The 22,185-nt window shown below is 48.0% G+C and overlaps 3 protein-coding genes across 3 annotated transcripts; all 3 read right to left on the reverse strand.

The window, feature by feature from the left end:
- Positions 1 to 1,051: 1,051 nt before the first annotated feature.
- GGS22DRAFT_185747 (kinase-like domain-containing protein) lies at positions 1,052 to 2,249 on the reverse strand (the record flags this gene model as incomplete). The annotated part of the gene is made up of 2 exons (XM_047964369.1): positions 1,052 to 1,839; positions 1,889 to 2,249. The coding sequence occupies 2 exons, from the start codon at positions 2,247 to 2,249 to the stop codon at positions 1,052 to 1,054; spliced, it is 1,149 nt and encodes a 382-aa protein (XP_047822204.1).
- Positions 2,250 to 8,769: 6,520 nt separating this feature from the next.
- GGS22DRAFT_178233 (uncharacterized protein) lies at positions 8,770 to 9,990 on the reverse strand (the record flags this gene model as incomplete). The annotated part of the gene is made up of 2 exons (XM_047963561.1): positions 8,770 to 9,378; positions 9,427 to 9,990. 2 exons carry the CDS (start codon positions 9,988 to 9,990, stop codon positions 8,770 to 8,772), a joined length of 1,173 nt encoding a protein of 390 aa, XP_047822205.1.
- Positions 9,991 to 20,045: 10,055 nt separating this feature from the next.
- On the reverse strand, positions 20,046 to 21,345 carry GGS22DRAFT_178234 (Dehydroquinate synthase-like protein; the record flags this gene model as incomplete). The annotated part of the gene is made up of 2 exons (XM_047963562.1): positions 20,046 to 20,956; positions 21,009 to 21,345. The coding sequence occupies 2 exons, from the start codon at positions 21,343 to 21,345 to the stop codon at positions 20,046 to 20,048; spliced, it is 1,248 nt and encodes a 415-aa protein (XP_047822206.1).
- Between the last annotated feature and the right edge of the window lie 840 nt (positions 21,346 to 22,185).

The raw sequence follows: 22,185 nt of genomic DNA on the forward strand, positions 1-22,185 counted from the left end.
TCTTCTGCGATCGACATCGCTTCTCCGTGTGCCGTGTCGCAAGGAAGCCGAGATTGGATCGTTTCGGATGTTAACAATAGAAAAAATCGCCGTGCTTTAATCTCTGGTAGGTGCGGTACCGCGGTGAGATCCCGGGGTAGCGAAGAGATGAAACGAGATCGCAATGCCAAGGGGCATCAATGTCCTCTTGGCGGATCGCGGCGTTTGCTTGGCTATCGAATCGCTTCATCCGATTCTCCACTGTACTGGCTTCGATATCGCGGATAAGTTGAGATTGAAAGACAGCCTCACGAAAGCCAAGCCGCGCCCTGGCCTAGCTCAGACGACAGTCGTCGCGGGTGTGTCGAAACGTCAACGTTAGTGACGATCTTTAGACGAAACGAAAATGTCTCCTCGATGAATTTCTGAATTTAACTTAAGGAGGTTCTCCATCGGCCTAACATGATTATTAAACAATTGTTTTACAGTACTGTCTTTTCTATTTACCTTACATATAACACCATTATCCTACCTCGTTAAAGGCGATAGGCGACTGCTAAGTTCTTATGCCTGAAGAAGCGGTCAAGCTCTCTGGGTTATCATATACAGAAAAAAATGAATAAAATTGACGAACAAAGCTTCCGAGATATACATTCTTCTTACTTTGACACTTGTCGACGGGAATAGTTCAATATCCAACGCCCAGGTTATTGAAGGAGTTGCCATTACGCGCGAGAACGTCGGCTCTACCTACTTCTAAGCAGTGGTGATGCTATCGGATTCTTTGACAAATTTTTAGCTCTTGGAAACTTGGAATCGCGTGGTTTGTTGAAAAGTTAAATCGCAATATGGACTCTTGACCTCTTAATTTCCAGTAAAGCGAGTACAAAATCCAAGGTCCTTTCCTATCGTTGTCAAAGTGCATTTTATGTGAAGTCAACGACCTTCGAGCTGACCACCTGCCAAAGTCAATAGCTCACCATGAATGAAAATAGCCCCTATTGCCTACAATCCATGGGTTGACCGAGCTCCCATGGATAATTCACTATAGAATTATACCAATAACTAATGTTTAGTTCTGGAGCATAGAGATCGCATCTAGTAGAGAGATACGTATGGGAACTTCTGCGGTGGCAAGGGAGGCGACGTGCTTTAACAGCTGTGCTTCTTGGTGGTTGCCCGTAGCATCAGCCATTCTTGACAAAAGCTTCCCAAATGCCGATACATCATTTTGAATTCGCGAGCCGATATCCTGTTCCCAAGGAGCAAATACATGGGCCATTTCGGGCGATAACCATTCTTGAGTGACAGCAAGCCCACTAATATCGATTAAAAGGGCATCCCATTTTATGCTAACAACGATGTTTGCTGGCTTCAAATCCAGATGCGATAGTTGGTGACGGTGAAGTAAATTAAGTGCAGTTGCCACCTGAACGGCCCAGCGTCGCCACGGATAGCTCGTTTCGGACTTGGAACGAAGTAGATCCTGCAAAGTGCCGTACGGGTGATACTCGAGGAGAATGCCTCTCAAGACCTCACTGTCTTTCCTCTCGTCTGTCTGGTATGGATTGGCAGATATGACCACGGCAAGTATCTGCACAATTCCCTTCGTATTTCGTAGTAAAACTAAGTTCCGGAGCTCTTGTTGAAGAACCTCGGTATCGTGAGGCTCATAAAGGGGCCTATCTACTTCCTTGTAAACGCAGTGTTGGTTCCTCTCTTTTATGTAAACCTTGTGGACACCTGCTGCAAATTCTTGCCCTTTCTGAATTGCTGACCAGTCGATTGTCGGTATACCGCCGCCATCGTATAAAGGGAACCTTATACGCTCGGGATCTTCTTGAATGCGGAATCGTATACCTTGAAGGATGTGAGCGTATGTAATCTCTAGGTAGATTTGGTTGTTCACTTTGTGGCAAGAGATGCAACTCTGGATCGCAGAGATCATTGGAAAGAATGAGCTCGGTAACCGTATCTTCTAGCAGAGGAATACCGCTAAAATTTATACAACGGCAGAGATCTTCAAAGTCTTTCTTTCGTTGCAACCATTTAGCATTAATCTCTGGCAATTGAATCATGCTCTTAAGTGTAAGTGTAACTTTGACATGCCACTTTCGATTTATGTGTTTAAAGATTAGTTCGGTACGATATATAGAACCCTCATCTTGTTGTTGGTTCTCATTTCCATTATTTTTCCGATATTTCTCTGTATAACTCCTCCGAATGAATGAGAGCTCAGGCAAGGCCGGTAAGCCGTCATTAAGGGCCATTCGAAGATTTCTTAAGGTTGATGTTCCAAGTTGGTTAATGATTGAATATGATAGGTGAAAAGTGCCGCTTAAGTGACAAAGTGAAAAGAAAATCCTCCTGCACAGACCAGGGAGACCAATTACTACCGTAGAAAGAATACAATTTTCTCAATAAATCTATATCCTAAGTGTCACCCGAACAGGTGACTTCATGAATACCGGGAAGTCTTCACACTTCAAAATTTCAGAAGCAATGAACTCAACATACATCTAACAATTAAACACCCGATATAACAAGAATTACATTATAATTGACCTAATTAAGTCTTACAGCTCGATAGTTACGTGGTTGCCCAGATTATAATTTCTCCAATTCCAAGACATTCAGTAAATACCTAGGTAAGACCTAGGTAGGTATTTAAATGCTTTTTCAATACCTACCCCAGGACCTACTTACCTTATACCAGTAAATAAGAACTATAAGATCGCCCTAGAATTGAATGAACTGTTCCAATACTGCCGGTTTACCTTATCGACCTCATAAACATCTAGACACTTATAAACGGCCTCGCATCTCCAACCCGCAACCGTAGACACGGAACGGAGTGGAGCACGGGGGACTAGAGGCCTGACAGTGGTGGCACCGTAATCACTAGGCCGGGGCTACCAGGTGCTAATATAATAGGGCTTACGCTACTTAAGTAGATACATACCTCCTAAGAATGCTTGAACAACCACGTGTTATAGTACATGCATGACTAGACGCATCCCAACCCCTCCTTAGCCTCTCAGCCCTGTCCATTACCTATTGGGTTACAGCATCGTCTATTAGTATGTATGTATAAAGCCGGAATTAGAACATCTCTCAGACGAAACTACGACATCGATCAGATGCCAAGGAGGCGGGATCGAAGATCGAGAAAATAGGAGGGAGAAAGACCGGTTTTCTCCTATGGGGATATTAGGTTAAGCATCGTGGCCCCTTTTACACACCCCAGTCTGTCTAGGTAGTAAACACCAACCCTCTGACTGGCGATTCCCCATGCGAGAAGTCCGTTGTAGACAAACGTCACGTCATAGAGCAAACGGGAAAGATGAATTTGGGTCGGTTTCTCCAACATGTACTACCTGAGCGCTGCGGCTATCCGACACCTTTCCAGCCAGCCCGACCCCTCCTCCCCATCTCATTCCACAGAGGCAGAGAGGTACTGGCTGGATGAGGGATGGAGAGGTCGGTTGGGCGTACAGCAGGCACCAAGTAAGGCCACAACATTGACATACTAGTATCCCGCGTACTGCTACTTCTCTACCTCCTCAGCCAAGTAGCGCCACACCCGCCTATTTTCTCACCCGAGACTAAGCGGCGTCTACATACCTCCTAAGTCTCTCAATACCTACCTCAGTATCCCTTTCGAACAAAGGAAGAAACTGGACACAGGTATGATGACCTAACGGCGTCGTTTCGGGCAATTGAGATGTCTAATAAGATAAACGTTTCAGGGGCTGCAAATGCCGCCCGTTCGTGAAACCCACCTTTCCGGTCCGCCCGGTACGGGCATAGACCGCGTGCTCCCTGGTAAGCAGGCGTTACACATCCGTGTGCCGTATGGAGGGGTTCTGGGACATGCGTGTTTTGATACCCACAGACCTAGGTCAAGGAGAGAGAGGGGGTTGGGATGCGTGGAGGTTGGTATGGTACCTACCTAGGTATGTGCCTACTCTAGATACCTAAGGTGAGGCCGGTATTGACTCGATAGCGCTGTGTATACTTAGTATCTCTATGACGTCTGAGCAGTACTTGCGAATGTGCAAAAAAGTTGGTGATCGATAGATTAACCGTACACCTGATGTCTCGGTGCAAGTCGTCCCAATGCAACAGTGGGCAGCGCATCTATTGGCGGGAGATCCTGTCGCTCTACCTTTACGTATGACCTGCATAACCGCTGGTACCCCTTCAGTTAGGCAGTCGAGGCCGCGGTTGGGAGGCCATCACCTGAAGATATCTTTATCGCAATTGGGGTCAATTGTGTGTATGCCATACATACTAGGTACCTACATAGCCTCGACCGGATCCGACGGCTCTGGAGCAATGTGCTAATTACCAATACTTATCCCACGGCAACGAATTGGCTTGGTATACACGCTCTTAGTTGTATGAGCGTTATCTGGCTGTGTGCCCGACGGCCTCGTGTGGCACGCGAATTCAGCAATGATGCTCGCTCGTTCATGAAAGTGATGTGATATTTCGGGCGGAAACTTTAGCGGGAGCGAGTAGGTACAAGTAACGGGAACGGGACCACGAACTGGTGCCCGTACCCAGATGGGTTGTGGCAGTTCGATCGCCTATCTGTCATTATTGAGGAATCGGTCCGCCACATAGATATAGATGGACAGATAGATTTACGGGCGTGCGCATATGCCCGCTGCGGACTAAGCCTTACGAGAGCCGTAAACGAGCGCCGCCCGGGATGGTGAGAAGGGCGTCTAGAAGGGAGATGGCATGTTCTATCGCCCCGTCGCCCTTCCCCCCCGCCCGTGATTCTCGTCCGTTCCCGTCGCGCGAGTCCTCATTCGTCGGGTGTGGGATAGACACGGCAGCCCGTAGGTAAGCATCATAGATGTCTGTTCCTATGCCGCAAAAAGAGTGCGACGGGAGATAAGACAAACTATGTCATCTCAGCTCTCGTGGGTTGCACTTGGTTGATTTAGCTGATGCTATTTCGGTCGTGGACGAATGCGACTTTATGTATGCACTGCGCGAAGAAAGGCAGGCTGGCGCCTTACCATGCTTACACCACGCTACATTAGTGTAAGTCTGTACTCTGGTATCTCACCCATCTCCGCCCCCAATTGCCGGGTGTGGTCGATCAAGCCTCAGCACGTACGACACGGACGAGATCCCGGCCTGTGATTGGAGACATATGCGCCGCGGGTCCGTGAGACAGGAGGAATCCCAAATTGGGAATCTCTGGACAAGATGGGATGGGATGGAATGGAATGGGGGGGGAGAAACGGTAGGACGAAAATTTTCTTGGTCGCATCACATCAGCACCGTAAATAGTCACCGGGGATGACCAACTGCCGCGACAGACGCGGGTGGCTTGAGACGCGGACAGGGGAAAGAGGAGAGATAGGCAGCCAGATGTTGGTAAGCCCGTTTTTTTTCGGTAGCCTCTCGCTATTGCGTATTGTATCCCAAGGTTATCAACGATCTACTGGTGTCGCCCTGTGTGTCATCATATTGCAACATGTCAATTTTGTTGAAGACCAACCCGCCAACCCGCATCTAATCGAGCGAGGTATGTACCTGCGGATGCCGGAAGCTTTGATAGGGCCGCAAGGGTTGCTGCAAGTTGCAAGTTACCAAACTTGGATTACGTTGTTATTGTTTCGTTTTCATAGGTGTTTGTGCAAATAGAAACATTGTTGATACATGACTCAATCCATCTCATGCCAGGGATATTTTGATATTTGATCTTGGTCTAGAACAGATCCAACACAAATTGCACTTTGGTCTCAGATAGGGGGTATGTGCTACCTGTGTGCTTCCCTTTTGACACACCCGTCGACACGCCCCGTAATCCTAGGTACATATCATCGAGAAGTGCGCGATATGTCCACTCACGACTCACCAGCCACGATTACTCGATTGCTCGATTTCACGCAGGAGGATGATATACTGTCTTCCTAATTGGAACGAACTATGATTCGGTAGCCTTGGCCGGCGTACGAAAATGGCATTTCATCTACCACGGCAGATATGATCAAGGTTGCAAAAGGAAGAAAACGAGAACATCCTTTCCTTGTCGCTCTTCGCGTGGCAGTGGATTCCATGTACTGTAACCCTTCCGTACCTACTAATACGTACTATGTAGTAGCGCGGCCGGAATCCCAAGAAACTCCTAAGCCCGTTTCGTGACCTTGCTGACCTTGTCACCTTGGCCGTAGATTATTACTACACGATCCAGTAGGAGGACCGTGGCCTGCAAGGGTACTGGGTACGGAGCTTGGACTGATTACGAAGAGCAGCGGTGCGTGCCTGGGCGGATCCCCGTTGGCGTTGACGCCCTATCGACCCTTCGTAGGTGCCTAACAACAATAATATGACGGAACAAGTTGGAGCAACCAATTCACTCTGTCACTGTGACTCGAAGGAGATGTGGTAGGACAGTTCATTCGATTGAATAACTTGTTTAGTAGGACTGCTAAAGAGGGGTAACCATTTTGGCGAATGGGAAACTCGATCTCCCGCCTGTTCGAAGGTCTCGATGTACGGACCTGAGGATGTTAGAAGTACGGAGGGCGTGAAGAGTCTAATTTGGGAATGTAGACATCGATGTACCATGTATTGTAACCAAGACAGGAAAAGAAATTGACCTGCAGACTACAGCTTGAGCACGGAACACGGAATGGGCTCAGCTGTAAGACAATGGACATGGATCTTCCATCGCTAAATGAGCCTGTAATAGCCCCTGGCGAGCAAAGTCCCCAATGAAGGATGAGGGATGGTCTAAGGCCTGTAACCCTATCATGGAACCCTAACACGGGCCTATATTCGTGAACGACAATAGACATCATCACCTCATCACAGTCAGATACGAGCGCGTCGAAGGGTCTCAAGGAATATATTGATCTCGTAGCCATTGCCCATAGTAGAACAACACTGTAGATCGTATACACATAGACAAATATTAAATATTTTCTCAATTGGTTTTCTCGTGTCCGCGTTCCAAGACCACCTCGGCGCAAAGCGCACACAGGAACGAACGCGCGTGTGTTGAGTGGCTTGGGCATGAAAAGTAATTTCGGGCCAATTACTCCCGCCGTCGGCACACACAAAATTTCAACAGAAAAAAATTTAACAAAAAAGCAAAGACAACGAAACAAAAAAAGGGGGGAGGAAGGAATTAGAAAAATGAAAAATAAAAATATTATAATTAAAAAAAAAAAGTTGCTATTGCATAGCGCCATGGAAGTTTGAGGCTGACAGTGCATGACATCCTTCGAGAAGACACGTTTTTTGCCTCCCCCTGCACCTCAATGCTCCCGTCGAAAAGACTGGTAACATATCTACTTTTGGGAAGTACAAAGTTATGACGAGATTAAGTATCTCAATGCAACCCATGTAAGAATAATCGAAGAGATGATTACCTAGTATACATGACATGGGAATGAATAATGAATAGGAGAAACAATCGTCAGCTTGCTAAGAAACATGATTTGATGATTCGATGTTTTGCGGCGTGCAGGAGATGCCGTCAGATAGGAGCCCCAAGGAAGACACTTCAAATATTATTCATCCTAACCCCCTTGTGTGCACTAGCGTTGAGTCATACTCCATTCTACCTAGTCCGCGGCTTCTCCATCGCATGTGTAATCAACCCAGATGGAATGACGTTCCAAAATATTCTACATTTGCGAAGGCCAATCGTTACGATCAAGTCTCCATCTAGGGTCACATGCCCTACGCACCGGTAAGTTCGGCTGCGAGCATATGCATACTATATGCAAGCATCAAGTAACAGCAGCAGTAGTATCAAGGCAGGATCGCATAATTGGCCGAGCGAGATAATGGCAACATAGACGATGTGGGTGAAGATGCCAGGGTACTACTATACATATCACGTAAAAGTCAAATCACATTCATAGGCAAAAGCAGGTAAGGTAAGAGGTGAAGTTATACTAAGATTGGTGTTTGTTTTTGTCTTCCTGAGATTCCAGTTACAAGCAAGAAAAGTAAAAATGAAAGAAAGGGGTATCTCCCAGCCAGCCAGTACAACCCAGTCCCGATCTCGAAATCGCAAGAGATCCTCTATAAATGCGTCCAGAGCAAACAATAAAATCAAAAATGCCGCCAGGTCTGACATAACGCCCGCTAATATTGGCGCAAGGTGCTAACTGGCGAAGCAAACACGACTCGGCTGGTAAACGAATCCATCAATATCCATAAGACAATAACCATTAAGCTCTTTTTCTAAGGCTGGACAATAGCCAGCCCGATGCTGTTCCCATCAACGGCAAACCAATACGGCCGTTGCGCAAAAAAATAAGTAAACAATCCCTCTCTCCGTAACCAACTTTTGAGTTCCCGAAAATCCCGAAAGGGTATATCTCTCGCTCGTGTCCTCGTCAACTGCTTGCGCGAATGAGCCTGTGCGCAGTCTAGACACGCACTCTCCTATCTTCGTCCGGGGTATCTTGAAAAACGAAAGATGAGACAGGAAAATCCAGGCCCTTCCGCATGCTAGTTTGCCCTGCGGCGAGTGTAATATGACAGATGAAATGAAATCCTGAACGGGGATATCCTGGTATCGATGTCACTCCGGAAATACAACCCAAGCAGGAAATCAATTTCTAATGGTACACGATGGCGGCGCCATCCTTCAATCTCCAATCAGTTTTAGTAGTGGTGGTGGTGGTGGTAGTGGTAATAGTAGTAGTAAGCGGTAATAGTGGTAGAGGTAGTAATATAGTCCATCCGCGGAGAGCATGGGGTCCGAAGATGGATAGTCCGGGTAATAAAATCCTAAAGTCCAATGGTCTATTGCTTTGGCCTTTTTAGGATGTCCTCGCAGTTCGCATCGAACCGCAAATTCCAGAGACGGACTTGTTGCATGAACGCCTCGGTGCGCTCAAGCTCACGCTCGCGACCAAAAATGGTCTTCACGAATTCCACACCGGCATTCTGTCCGAGGTGGGATGCCTCCTTACTCTTGGCGGACCTTAACATGGGAGCCTCACACTTCTTCAATAGGACGCGGAGCCTGTCCGTCAGGCGCTCGCCGGACTCGATAAAATCTTCAATCATCTCCTTGTTTGCTTGGGTCCTGACCTCGGGAACAACCTCTTCGGCGCGCTTTACCTTGCCGGATAATTGGATAAGTAGAACCCATAATTCGCCTGCCACGTCCGCAATGGGGGTGGCGGCTCCGTGGTAGTGAACGGTCCAGTCATAGATCCACTTTCCTAGAGAGTTGGAATCGAAGACACTTCCTAGCAGCATAATAGGTTCCTCCGTGGGATCCCAGTTCTTTAGGGAATATCCTGCGGGTATCCGGTGCTTCTTCGCGTCCGCTTCCGTAGCCTTCTTAGCTCCGGCGGCGGCGGGCTTCTTCTTGTGCGAGCTGGAAGGGCGCGTGGTGGCTGGTCGCTGTATGGGAACAGCGGATGCCGAAGGGCGGCGGGCGTGGTTGCCTACCCTGGTGGCGGAACGAGCTGGTGGCTCGTCGAATTGAGGATACTCGGCTCTCTCTTTCTCGTAGAACGACGTCGGCATGCCCTGCGAACGGTAGTAGTGATCAGTGCCATGTCCCGGAGCAGCATAGAAAGATTCTCTGCGCTTGCGACTCTTGGACTCCGCAATCAATACGCATCTGACACCACCGATCTCGAAGAACTCGTCCTCGTCGGAGTCCCCATGAGAGGCCCGATGGTATGAGAAGGAACTCCGTCGCTCGCGCCTGGGCGTGTGATGCGACCCCATTGAGAAACTGTGCTTTCGCGAACTCACATTCGGGCTTGGGCCGGTGGCATATTCGCCGTTGCTCTTGTAACGAGGAGAGAAAGCGGTCGACGGTCGGAAGTTAGGGTAATCGGTGCTGGCGTTGCGAGCGTGAGCACGAGTAGCCGGTCGCTGGGGGGTCTGAGCTGGGTAAAATGGGTAGTGACGTGGCGAAGGAGTTGGTGAGGGACTCTGTACGTCGTAATAGTAACCAGGCTCACCACCTCGATGAGGGGTGCCGTATGGTGACGCGTAACTCATATTTCCTGACTCTTTGCGCGAAGCTATCCCGCTGAAGTCGTAATATGTCGTCGTTTTTCAACTCGTTCGTGAATGTGACCGTCCCCGAACGCGAATCGATGGTGTGAATAGGGTTTGTTGTGATCCTTTTTGTTTCGAATATTTTATAATCTTAAATGGCGCCTGTATCGGGACGCGGGAGGAAGTGACACCTGTCACCTTGGTATGTGGTCGGTGGGAAGAGGAGAGGAAAACCGTCTTCTTTGAGAGAACATGTCAAGATTTGGTGTTTATATCCCCCGGGAGGATTGGGCATCAAAGTCGATCGAAGGTCGACTTTGAGTAGTGAAGTCGCTGGAAATTGCTGGACCTTTCTATAAAATCCAGATTGAAAATTCGCTTGGGACAGCGAAAATCAAATACAAATAATGTGATTTCGAATGATTGATGAGTCAATACAAATGGCAAAGGCCAAACTTGGTAGAAAAGGTAGAACCAAAAGGTGGTTGGGTAGGAGAGCGGCCTGTTTAATAATAACAGGATATTTGGAGAGACCAACAGAGTAAAAAAGTTTTTTTTTTCCTTCTGGGGGGCTGGACAGGGGGGTACCAGAAAAAAAGTGTACAGGGGGGTCCCTACCCAGGCCTAATCCTAGCCTAAAAGGCAAGGTACCTTGGCAGGCGTGGGTACGTATTTCGGTACGTACTTCTTCGACCGGATGTACTGGGGCGTGTGCGAAACTTGAACTAAGACAAGGGGGAGTAGAGGGAGTACGTCCAGCGTAACCCACTGTGTACCTAGGTTAAGTACACCTAACTGTACTCGGCGTACAAGCCAAGATATGAGATTAGTCAACGAGGGACTGAATCTCCCACAGTCCCAGAGAGGCGACACAGCCACAACGTCTGAGAAATGATCCGCTCGCACTTTGTCTCTGTTTCGGTACCCAATAGGCGTAATGAGTCGTCCACGGTCGCCCACTGTGCGCTGAAAATGGTGGAAGGGGGCGATTCAATTCAACTTCTATAGCTGGAAATCGGTCCGCTTAGCACCAAAAAGCACTAAATGATTCGCTATCTTTGCAGATGCACCAGTAATAAAATAAAAGAGGCCACGATTCCACAAACGTAGTCGGTAGTCGTATGGCTCCGGTAGCCTGGAGATCCTCCCAGGCGGCGAAGACGATTACGATGACGTTCGGGATTGTTGCGCGCAATTCTTCCAATACCCTGTCAATAGACTATCACAGTTCAGGTATTTCTGAAGCTTGCCATCATAAGGGTCATCGTAATAGATATGAATCCCGCGGTCCCTTGTGAAAAAACGGAAACTGAAAAATTTGTTGTCCGACGGTCGAATGACGATGCTTTCAGGATCCTGGGCGGCAGGGTTTCTGAGATTTCGGCTGCCCTTAGCGAAATTGGAATGATGATTTTCTCACTCCGACCTTGCGCACCGACAAATGTCCCAGCGATACGGACCGTATCAAAAAGAAGATGAAAGAATGCAAAATTTTTCTCTTAATTCAAGGATCTCTTAAAGATCCATCGGCAAAGACTAAAATCCCGGGGTCCCAGGTAGAAGTTGAGGCGCAATACTATGCGTAGTAAAGACTTGCGACGAATGCTAGAATTTCGGAGATAATATCGTATGTGTTGAGTGGTCTCGTTTCGCAAAAAGAGAAAGATGCACTGTAGCTTAGATCTGTTCCATATCCTTAATTGCGCAAATAGAATTGAAATGCAGACTCTGACTAAGCCAGGTCAAAAGAGCCAGTCAATGTCGATCTTGATGATGAAGGAAGCTAAGGCGACCCGGTTGGTTCCAAGACTCGGCCTGGCAGCCTGGGTGGATGAGATGGATTAATTGATTGATTGATGAATGCGGCGGATGACACGGACCGTATTCGACGGCAACTTATGATCCTTCCAGCTCTCTATTGAACAAGCCCGGGTGAGTGATAATGAATCAGATGTTCTGATGGCCGTTCATGTAAGTATCATACAATACGGCCACGGGTCTCCAACGGGTGTCGGCAGCGTGCGGAGAGACAACTGCTCGATCGGCTATTCGCAGCACTGGACTAAAAGTGTATGCTGCTTGAGTTCGTAGGGGATTGGATTACCCCTCTTCCGTCAAAGCATACCTGCCTCTTATCATGGATGTATGGTATAGTCGAGTTTACGTAGTTGGGTGAGCTAGAGAGTTTGTGATTGGGAAGAAGGAGGGAAATAAAAATCTAGAAGGAGACCGGGCAGCGCCGAGTTATTTTATGTACATGCTAGGCAGGCAGGCAGGTTGAGATCTAATGGTAAAACGGATAGCAACTTCCTAGGTACTGTATAGATATCCATAGTAGTATAGTAGACCACGAGGAGGAAGGTTGTAGTGCCCGCGCGGGGAAAGTGGGCAACTGCAGAAATGCGGGTAACGCTTAGGCCAAAGTGCATATAGATTGCATAGGCTGCATACTAAGAGTGTTATAGTGCCTAGTATAGTACCTAGTATAGTACCTAGTATAGTACTTAGTATCACCACATTTCATCATCACAAACATTAGTTCTATTTGTATGCAAATCCAACATCCAATACTCTAAGAATAGTTACAACAGCGGCGATCCCCCGCCATAGCTGAAAGAGTTTTCACAATACATATAACCCCTTAAATGTATTGACAACATCTAGACATTAGAAACTACTTCATGTCATTATACCCGTTTTCACTTATATTGCCGATATCCCTATTCATCCGAACTTGTTCAAGTGTACGTAAACTTACATCTGCGGTTGACTAATTTTTATCTCTCATCTTCCGCCTCGGTAAATTCGGCTGTAGCCGGGAACTATATTGATGGCATGGAAGATGGTGGACTGAATTGGTGGGTTGGAAGAATCTTACACACCCTTCACGTCCGTAGAGTATCATCCGGCGCTTCTATCCTTGATATAAACCAACATTTGCCTTTTTATAGGAAAAAAAGGGTCTCAAGCTGAACACAACGAGGCCATCAATTATTTCGATGCGTCATCCGCGAGTATGATTCACAAAAGGCTTCGAGAATCGAAATGGATCAAGATTGATTTGGCCTAACGAACCCCTGAACCGGCGATAGTTCGCTTCAAAGAGGGTCAGCTGCACCATCATGCATAACGCATAGCGGGGAAAAGGCCAGGAAATAAAAAACGTGGAGGTCGCAGCATAAGGCCTATCCCCTCTGCCCCTTTCCCCTCTCCAGTGGCTTTCCAGGCTCTTTCGTCATCATCTATGATGCCTGCGACTTAGCATCCATGATCTGAACACTTAGATCTATAGTTGGCTTCATTGGTCACATACGCCCTATGCAAGGCTTCAACCTCGATTTACACAACACAGGATCATAGGCCCGTAGATCCAGTTGATTAAACAAATCTCATCATGACTAACAGGACAACCATCCAACCAGTTTGAAAGGATCTTGCGTTACAACCAGCCCTGCCCAGGCTGCTTATCCCATCTGCCATCTGACTCCTTTAGATCTACAATTTATTACCAGCCAGCCACTTTATTAATAGTCGACTATATTACTACGCATAGCTTGGTGCTGGAAGAATAAAATGCCCGCAAAGGCAAATCATCAACTCTGCTGAACACTAGGTAGGAGGTAGGTATCATGATATCTGGATATGGTCAGCTTATCCATTTCTTTTCCTTTAATTCACGACCTATCATGTTGAGCAATCCATTAGTTGTTCAAGGACTTCTATTCAGCCTCTGTTTCGTGGAAACTACTGGTCGCTATGATCTATCAAATAGATTTCCCTTTTTTTTCTTCGTTACATCGTAGTACGTCGCACAACTGCCTCACACCCTCTCGGTGTAAGCAAAGGGATTCTCGGGGTGGTTGGTCAATCAACTTGGGAGTTACCCTGTCTGCCTGTTTCGGCCTTCTTCCCTCAGCTCAACGCTTCGAGTCCACCCGATCTTATCTATCTCCTTCCGCCGACTCGAGAATCAGCTCATTCACCTCGACATCCTTCTAAGTATATTCGCCTCAAACACAATATATATGCACCTTTATATGCGAGATCCAGTGATCGACCTCGAGACTATTAAAAAGAAATGTAGCTAACGCCTCAATCTGGCGTGGCTAGGACTTTGTAAACTCATGATGCGTTTCGAAACAGAGGGATTTTTGTGCGACAGTCTCGTACTTATTGCTACGCTGGGATCCTACTTTGCGCCGTAGTATGTACGCTACAGACTAATCCACGGCTAAGCACATCCAAGTTCCAAACCGAAAGCAAACATTACTATGCAGGAAGGTGAAGAGTAAAAGGTCTTGAGGCTCTCTAATTACATGCCTTCTATGGAAATTCTTGTCAGCTTTCTATGAGCTAGGAGACCGGCCCGGCTCGGCTGACGATCGCTAAAGCACCGCTACCTACAGAGCTAATGTATTAGTGATGGATACAGAATACTGCTCTGCGATTTGGTATTCTCCATACAGTACGGACAAGACTGTCCTACAGAATCAAGCCGCAGATGTTCTGGAGCTATCGACTCGCGGAGATTACACCCACTGCCGCGGGTCAATCCAACGGTGGACCAGCTTGGTTGGAGTGCAGTATTGAATCCATGCAGCCATGAGCAAAGTACATTAGGCATGGGCTTTTAGTACATACATATTTACCGGCCTTTCTCCTGTCTATCCTGTCTATCCTGTCTTGCCCTGCTGCCCCATACATTCTGTACTAGATACCGCAGACAGTGATAATTCCCTCCCCGTCCACAGATACATTCACCGGCCACACACCTTGACAAGGGACCCAATCATCCCTGGCACATTTTCTAGAACTGCACCCCTATTTTGGGTGTACATATCTGTAGGTGCTTTCTTTTTCTCGTCCCGCACCCGGTCTGGTTATGACCAATCCACTTTCTCATTTCTCGATACGACATCACAGAGGAAAAATTTTTATTCCCAAATATTTCATTTCTCTCCCTTTATTGCGAGACATGCGGAAAGATTAAGAAAATAATAAAATAAAAAAAGAGACAGGATAAGAATGGCCAAGATGGATACTCTCTGATACCATCGCGCTACCATAAATTGTGACTCATACGAGTAGGATGTGATGTATGTTCATGTCATGATGCCCTGCGCGCAAAATCGCTGGCTGCAATGATGTCCAATATCTGTAAGCTGAAGGCGCTCTGCGAATTGTTTGGTCAATGGGACCCAGCTTGAGGCCACACTTCATGCATCTGTGCATGTCCCGATTGGTGAAAGCAGGGGGCATAGAGAGGTCGACTCTCCGATTAAGCTCGATTAGGCCACCTAGTGTTTATTTTATCGTGATATTATTTTTCTAATTCCGTACCCAACAGCCAATATCTTGGCCACATTGTTGAATAGCGGTCCTTTCTCCACCGAAGCTGTCAACAAAACAAAAACAACGGTCGACTTAGCAGGAGACCTCACCAGACGACTCTGGCACGATAACGAAGTAGATCCTCCTCGTTTTCTACCACTCACCGACTCTTGACAGCCAGACAGCATGGCTTTGCAGCATTATTCGGAACCTTCTTTTGTTCATGCCTTACATGCAGATTGCAGGTACCGCCCCTAGTCGTGTTGGTTCTGTGACTCGGTGACGTAGCGACGGCGCACAAAAAAAAAGGACAAATTGGAAAAATTTTTTTTTTTTGGAATTGGCATTGGAGAGAATACCCCTCTGCCCCTCTTCGTCCCCTCCGGAAGAGACGAAAAGGGGAATACGTGTATAGGCGCCCTTCGAGACCATGATTACGTAGTCGATGGCTTCGCGGTCTGTTCTCTCTTTCCTCTCGAGTCTATCATACAAACCTGAAGCGATACAAGCCAGAGACGGCGTCGAGGCGGTCCTTGGGTGTACGGCGGTTGAACCTATCAGGACTATTGCGACACCACCACCAAGGTACAAAAAAGATGCTTGCTCCAACTCAAAGTAGGACCCTAGGCGCACGTGTTTGGTATGTGACGAAAACGGGCGGCTGTCAATTTCCCTAACTAGAACAGTCGTGATAAGAAGCCTTGCTGTCTATCCCTCTGCGTTGTTCAAATCCAGACAATTTTATCCCTGTCGTCGCTCACCTGGCCCCCCTTTTCGTCATTGTCTCGCGGGGCTCCGAGATCTTGATTCGACATTGTCTCGCACATCGAGATTATAAGAATGCCGTTATAATCGGCCAAATGACAATATGCCTTTCCAGAGTTGGGTATGCTGCGGCCTCCGCCTCGTCTCCCTTCGCTCACCGTAGCCAATGCAGCGTGTCTGGGAACATCAAACTACATCCCGCGTGTACGCAGCGCGAGGACAATTATCAATTACTATGTATCCTACGAAGACCATACGGGCAGTCGTACATCGGGTAGCTGAATAACCGGGACGGCGACTCGGGTCCGAGTCTCTTATTTGCTACGAGCTTGCGCACTGCCTGAAATCGCATACTACCTACAGTACATACTCACTGCTATCTTTGAATATTGCACAGCACAGTCGTACGTCAAGCAGACCACAAGGCCACAGGGCCACAGGTGCATGCTGGAAGTCCCTTCGTAACGCTACAACATTCCAGTAGGAAAATTAGAAATCCGCGACCCAGAAGCCTGGGTACGATATGCCGTATGGATGCGATTGACGTGTCACCCTTAAGAGCCAGACGAATGCACTAGAGCGTTGCGCGCTTCTGCTGTGGCTGTGTTCGCTACATACCTGCCTTTGGTACTGTATGTATATTGCCCTATATTGCCCTATTATCTCTCTTACCTCTATCGAGTCTAGACCCTAGCATGTGACGATGGAGCCAAGTTGGCCCTACGCTATATGCACGAGTAACCAGGGCATATCGCCACTCCACTTTGTTCCGGAACATTACCCTTTTCGACTCCTTTGCTCCTCTGCCCCTCTGCCTCATTTTCTTCATCCCGACAAACGCCCAACTCTCCCTATCACCGACCTCTACGAACCCGATCGACTGTCCCTCTCTGGGCCTAGACGGCATCGCCGGCACCACAGAGTCTGCTACTATGTTAGCAGATGACACATACTTGGTTGTTGGGTTCTCTAGGAAGGGAGGACAGCCGGGGCGGGCGAATCAAAAGTCCACGACGGGTACGGAGGGATTAAGCAAGCCGCGGCGGAAAGAAACCCCTTCCAAACTGATACTTCCAAGGTTTTGCGGGAATATCCAATATGATAACAAGCTTCCAATCGCGGTATGTAATTGATGACGATAACTACACGCCTCTTTTCGACTTATTTGCGAAAGTACATACATAGTCCCCTCCGTGTCCCGTAAGTCCGACATCTACCTTTCCAGAACTTATTCCTCGATGGCTGTTCTCCGCTGGGCGGACATCAATAATACGACGCATTGGATATATTGACTGGATACCACGAGGGCGCTAGCCGTGTTCCTTGCTTGTTCTGCTTGTCAATCGAGTTTCACCGCTGTGGGCGGTGACTCACCGCGGGCGTTTTCGATTCGCTCGATATCTTACGGATCCGGGGCTCGGACGCCTTTCGCTTCCCAAGTTTACCGAATCAAGTAAACAGCCCTAGGATCTCACACAAAAAATCGCCACTGCAATATGCTGCTGACTCTCTCTTGGGGGTCATCCTAGACCCGACTTGATACCCAGATGATGGCAAGGACAGGAATCATTTCGATGACGACGACCAATATGTAAGTGATGCGAAAGCATTCGCCGAAGATGAGTTGTGAATTTAGCCATACAAATTCGCGCGGCAAAGTTCACGATAGCGCTGAATAGGCAGCAGCCTCGCAACATCCCGCTCCATCGACCAACCGCTGCAACGCTCGGGAGGCGTGGGTGGGGGCGAAATGCGGCACACAAGATGAGATTCGATCTGGCGTTTCGGTAAGCTTCTGAGTATTACAGCATATCACATATCACCTACCACACACCAACCGACGCGTTACCTATTACGCGCCTAGGTTAAACCTATCGAATCCCGTAGCCTCGTCCGTCACATCCGTGCCGCGTCACGCGTCAGCCTATTGTGCACCTCGTCCCGGCCACCTAAATACCCGCGAGGCTGTGGGCTATTGTCGACAGGCTTCGGTGTCGCACCGTCGCCAACCCCCCACGAACGCCGGCGACTCATCTTTCCTTCGGGCGTTTGCATTTGGAGCTTTTTGCGTGATACAGACTATGTCACCGGACTTGTACCACCCACCGACGATGACTTGCTCGTCCTATGAGTCACATGAGTCACTTCTACAACCACGCCCGAAGCCATCTCGGTATGCTAAGGATGACGATATCAGATTGGGCTACTGGGAAGGTGAGACAAGACCGACAGTGCCGGTATACTGTGCCGTATATCTTGGGACGGGTGTGAGATTCGTGGAGGTGGCTGTGCATTATTATTCCGGTATATGAACCTCGTATATCAAGTGACTTGCCGACGTGAACGTCAATGATAGGAGCCTTTTCTACCCCAACCCTATAGAATATGAGTCGTCGATATCGTCGATGCTATAGGCTCGTCCACACGTATTCGTTGACGCCTCCCATATACTATCGGCGGCCTCAGACGGAATGCGACTCTAGTCCAAGTGGTGATATCGGGTGAGTAGTAATTCCCACGTAAGAAGGAGGAATTGGCTCCTGCAGCGAACGGCGTGCTAGATGGCCCAGGCGTCTCCTAAGTATCGCACCTGACTAAACGTGGTCCCCTATGCCAGTTGCAGTTTCGCTGCCGATCAATTTGCTGTCGAAGGCTTCGGCTAGAAACGTCACAAGGACGGCGATCGAATTCTCTATCGAATTTCGAGAGGACCGGAATAGGCTCCCTCATTCCCCATGTATACTAGATAGCATCGCATGGAGAATTATATGGGTTTTATTGTCGAAATCAGCAGATGTTGCTCTTGACCCCGACGGATTCCGGCTGTTTACTGGTCGATTCTGCTACCACCACCCTATAGTTCGGACAGTTGTACGAATCATTTGCTAGCGTAGTTCTCGTACCCGGTTTGCTCTTCGTATGCCCCTTTTAAAAAGGTTCGATCCTTAATTTGCCTTTCTTGGCACGTAGTTAAGTGTTCAGAAAGCGATGGTGATGTTTATCTGCTATAGGGCCAGGAAGTTTACGCGAGCTTCTATCTCCAGGTGTTCATATCGGAATGTCCTTCACATCAATATTCCTGTCGTTGGGTCGCTTCTTCGTATTGAGTATTGAGTATTGACATACAAAGCCACTAAGGTTACTCGATATCTAAAGCAACATGCCATCGAATGTAAAATTCCAAGATAAAGACCAAGTATCTTATAAGTTAGGTTCGCATTGAAAGAAGCGATGCTGCAATCGTAGTATGTGGAGAATAGAAGACGAGCTGCTCAACTGTCATATTCAATAATTCAACGTTGAAATTTCACCCGCGCCTGTTTCACGATAATGACATTGGAGTCTATGCTACCCACGTAGGTCTTCATGCTTCTTATTTTATATAATAGAATATCTCAATAAAATGCCTCGGTGTCTAGTAGAGTCTCATAATTGTGTCTCTTTGAGTGGCAGAATATTCAAGTTTGCTGTTGTCTCAAGTCTGTAGGTATCAAACACTCTCGTTTCCTTGTTGTAAAAGATAACCCCATACATACCAGGTAGTAACGGCAAAACGGGTATTTTTACAGTCATTCTTATAAGATAATTATTTTTCTTACGAGAATATTTCCATTAGTCTTGGGTACCTTCCTATACAAATTTGGTGGTAGGGTACATCGGGGGAATCGATCATGTTTAAGAATCATTCTAAAGCCATAAAATACATGCGAATAACCTCACTTTTCCTGATATATTTTAAGAATCATTCCCCCCATTGAATCATTCCATCTACAATAACTATTCCTTCGAATATTACTAGAATCATTCCTAGTGACATGTCTACCTAGGTAAATATTGGACATTAAACGAACGATATACAAAAAGCCATTTCTGCGTAAACTAGTCGAGCTCCCCAAACTCATCACGCTCCTCATCGATCCAGTATGAAATCCCGAACCATGATAGCAAATGAACACCTCTTAAGCCGCCATCTTGAGTATCTCCACGATCTTGCCCGTATCCAGCTTAACAGAATTAACATGAACACACGGATCCCTCATCGAGTTCTCCGCCAAACTCTCATACTTATCCTCCCCAATCCCAAACTGACCCATACTACTCGGCAACCCCAGCGCCTTAACAAACGCCGCAACCAAGTCCCCCGGATCCCTCGCCTCCCTATCCGCCACCTTCAACCCAAGCGCCTCAACCACAACCGGCTCATCCCAAAACGCCGACGCAACCTGCCTCAACGAAGCACGCACCTTCTCGTCTCCATGCGCCCAATTATACTTCATAACCGCCGGCAGGATAATACAGCTCGTCTCCCCATGTCCGACCCCCAACGGACCAAGCTGGTGTCCAATACCATGACTAGCGCCCATCCCGTTATGAATGGCCTTTATCGCCGTCCGGACCGCAAGCTGGCTTTGCAGCCGGGCCTCCAGGTCATCCCACCGCATCTTCGTCTTCAACAACCCAACCAACAACCCGCGCAGCGCTAACACTAACTCCGCGCTCGTCTCAACACTCGCATTAGGCAGGTTAGCGTAAAGCCCCTCGACGCAGTGATCCACGCCACGCATGCCCGTCGACAGCCAGAAGCGGGCGGGCGTGGAGACCGTCAGTGCCGGGTCGAAGACCACGAGGTCCGCTAGCATGGACGCGTGCATCAGGTTGCGTTTCTCGAAGGTTTCCATGTTTGTCGCAGCGCCGGCGGGGGTGAATTCCCCGCCTGACAGCGTTGTCGGGATGAAGATCACGGGTATGGTTGCGGCTTTGACGTCTGGCGAGGTGTTGTTGAGGTTCGTGAGGTCGGCGGGACATTTGGCGTAGAGGGCGTCGGCGCCGGACATGGAGGTTACGTCGTTGGCGGCGAGGAGGCGGGCGACTGTGGTGGGTTAGTGATTGAGTAAGGTAGGTACGTATTTCGGGTCACGTACGTTTGACGCCGTCGGAGATCGATCCCGCTCCGAGTGTGACGATAAGATCCGGGTTTTTGGTCTTTAGGTCGTTCACGAGGTCTAGCACGTCCTCCCAAGGAGTATGCGGGAGGATGCCATAGCGAACGCCGACGATCTTGTCGCCGAGAGCATTTTGGAGGGTCGTGAAGGCCTCGGTCTTGCTGATTGACCTGGACACGACAACGTAGATGCGTGAAGCATGAAAAGTGCTCTCGGCGTGGTGAGCACAGGCCTTTTCGAACGTCAATCCGTAAGAGATATAAGGCTTGGGCTTTGGCGGGAAAGCCTCGACGTAAGTTTCGCCTTGTGCTGCCATTATGGTTCAAGCCTTTAATGTTGTTTCAGTATGTCAATATGATGCTGTTCGTGAAGCTTGCCCGGGATGATAAACTTCAATCTAAGATAGAGGGGAGTTGCCGAGGCCTTCTTGAGGACGAGCTTACCTTCTGTGAAATGACGATAAATAGGTAATTTCTGTGGGTAGTATATAGCGATCTCATGCATGTGAAGTAGTGTTTGTGGTGTTTCTTCATCACTTTGAAGATATCTCGAAGCGGTTTTATGTTGCGAGACTCGCTAGATCTCATGACAGGACGGAGCCGACACGGTTTCTGCATGCTCCAATCTTCTCCGTGTGACTGTGTAACATGAGTGACATACACGCCTTTTCCACGACTCGAAATCGGCATCTATTCCCGATAAGTCCGCGTGTCTGGGTAACTACGATGTAACCCGTCATCGTCGGTGGCGTTCTACCGAGACGCTAAGGTCTAAATCCTTGGCCATAAAGTATACCTACTAGGTAATTTCAAGGGATTAAACTTCCTCCCAGCCAGTCTAGCCTAAGCGCTCAGTCATCGATCTATTCCCCCGCTGAGGTTCGATACTAGGTCCGTCCGCCTTTCGAGCTCTTCGTCGATTTATTCCCATGCTTACCTACAAGACATATGGGGTGAAAATCCCGTGAATGTATGAAGAGTTTAGCGAAATTACAGAAAATCGGCATCGTATACAATATTTCGACTTATGAGGAATCTCCGTGGCGATGAGCACGGTGAGAGCAGGGAAGGAGCTGTTGAGAATTACCAAATTCGGAATACCGACCTGTTAGAGAACCAATCAAAACCCGCCCTTGGCCGGTCCGGGGGTTAAACTT

Source organism: Annulohypoxylon maeteangense, assembly GCF_022496945.1.
Source record: "Annulohypoxylon maeteangense strain CBS 123835 unplaced genomic scaffold GGS22scaffold_3, whole genome shotgun sequence".
NCBI classification, from domain to species: Eukaryota; Fungi; Ascomycota; class Sordariomycetes; order Xylariales; family Hypoxylaceae; genus Annulohypoxylon; species Annulohypoxylon maeteangense.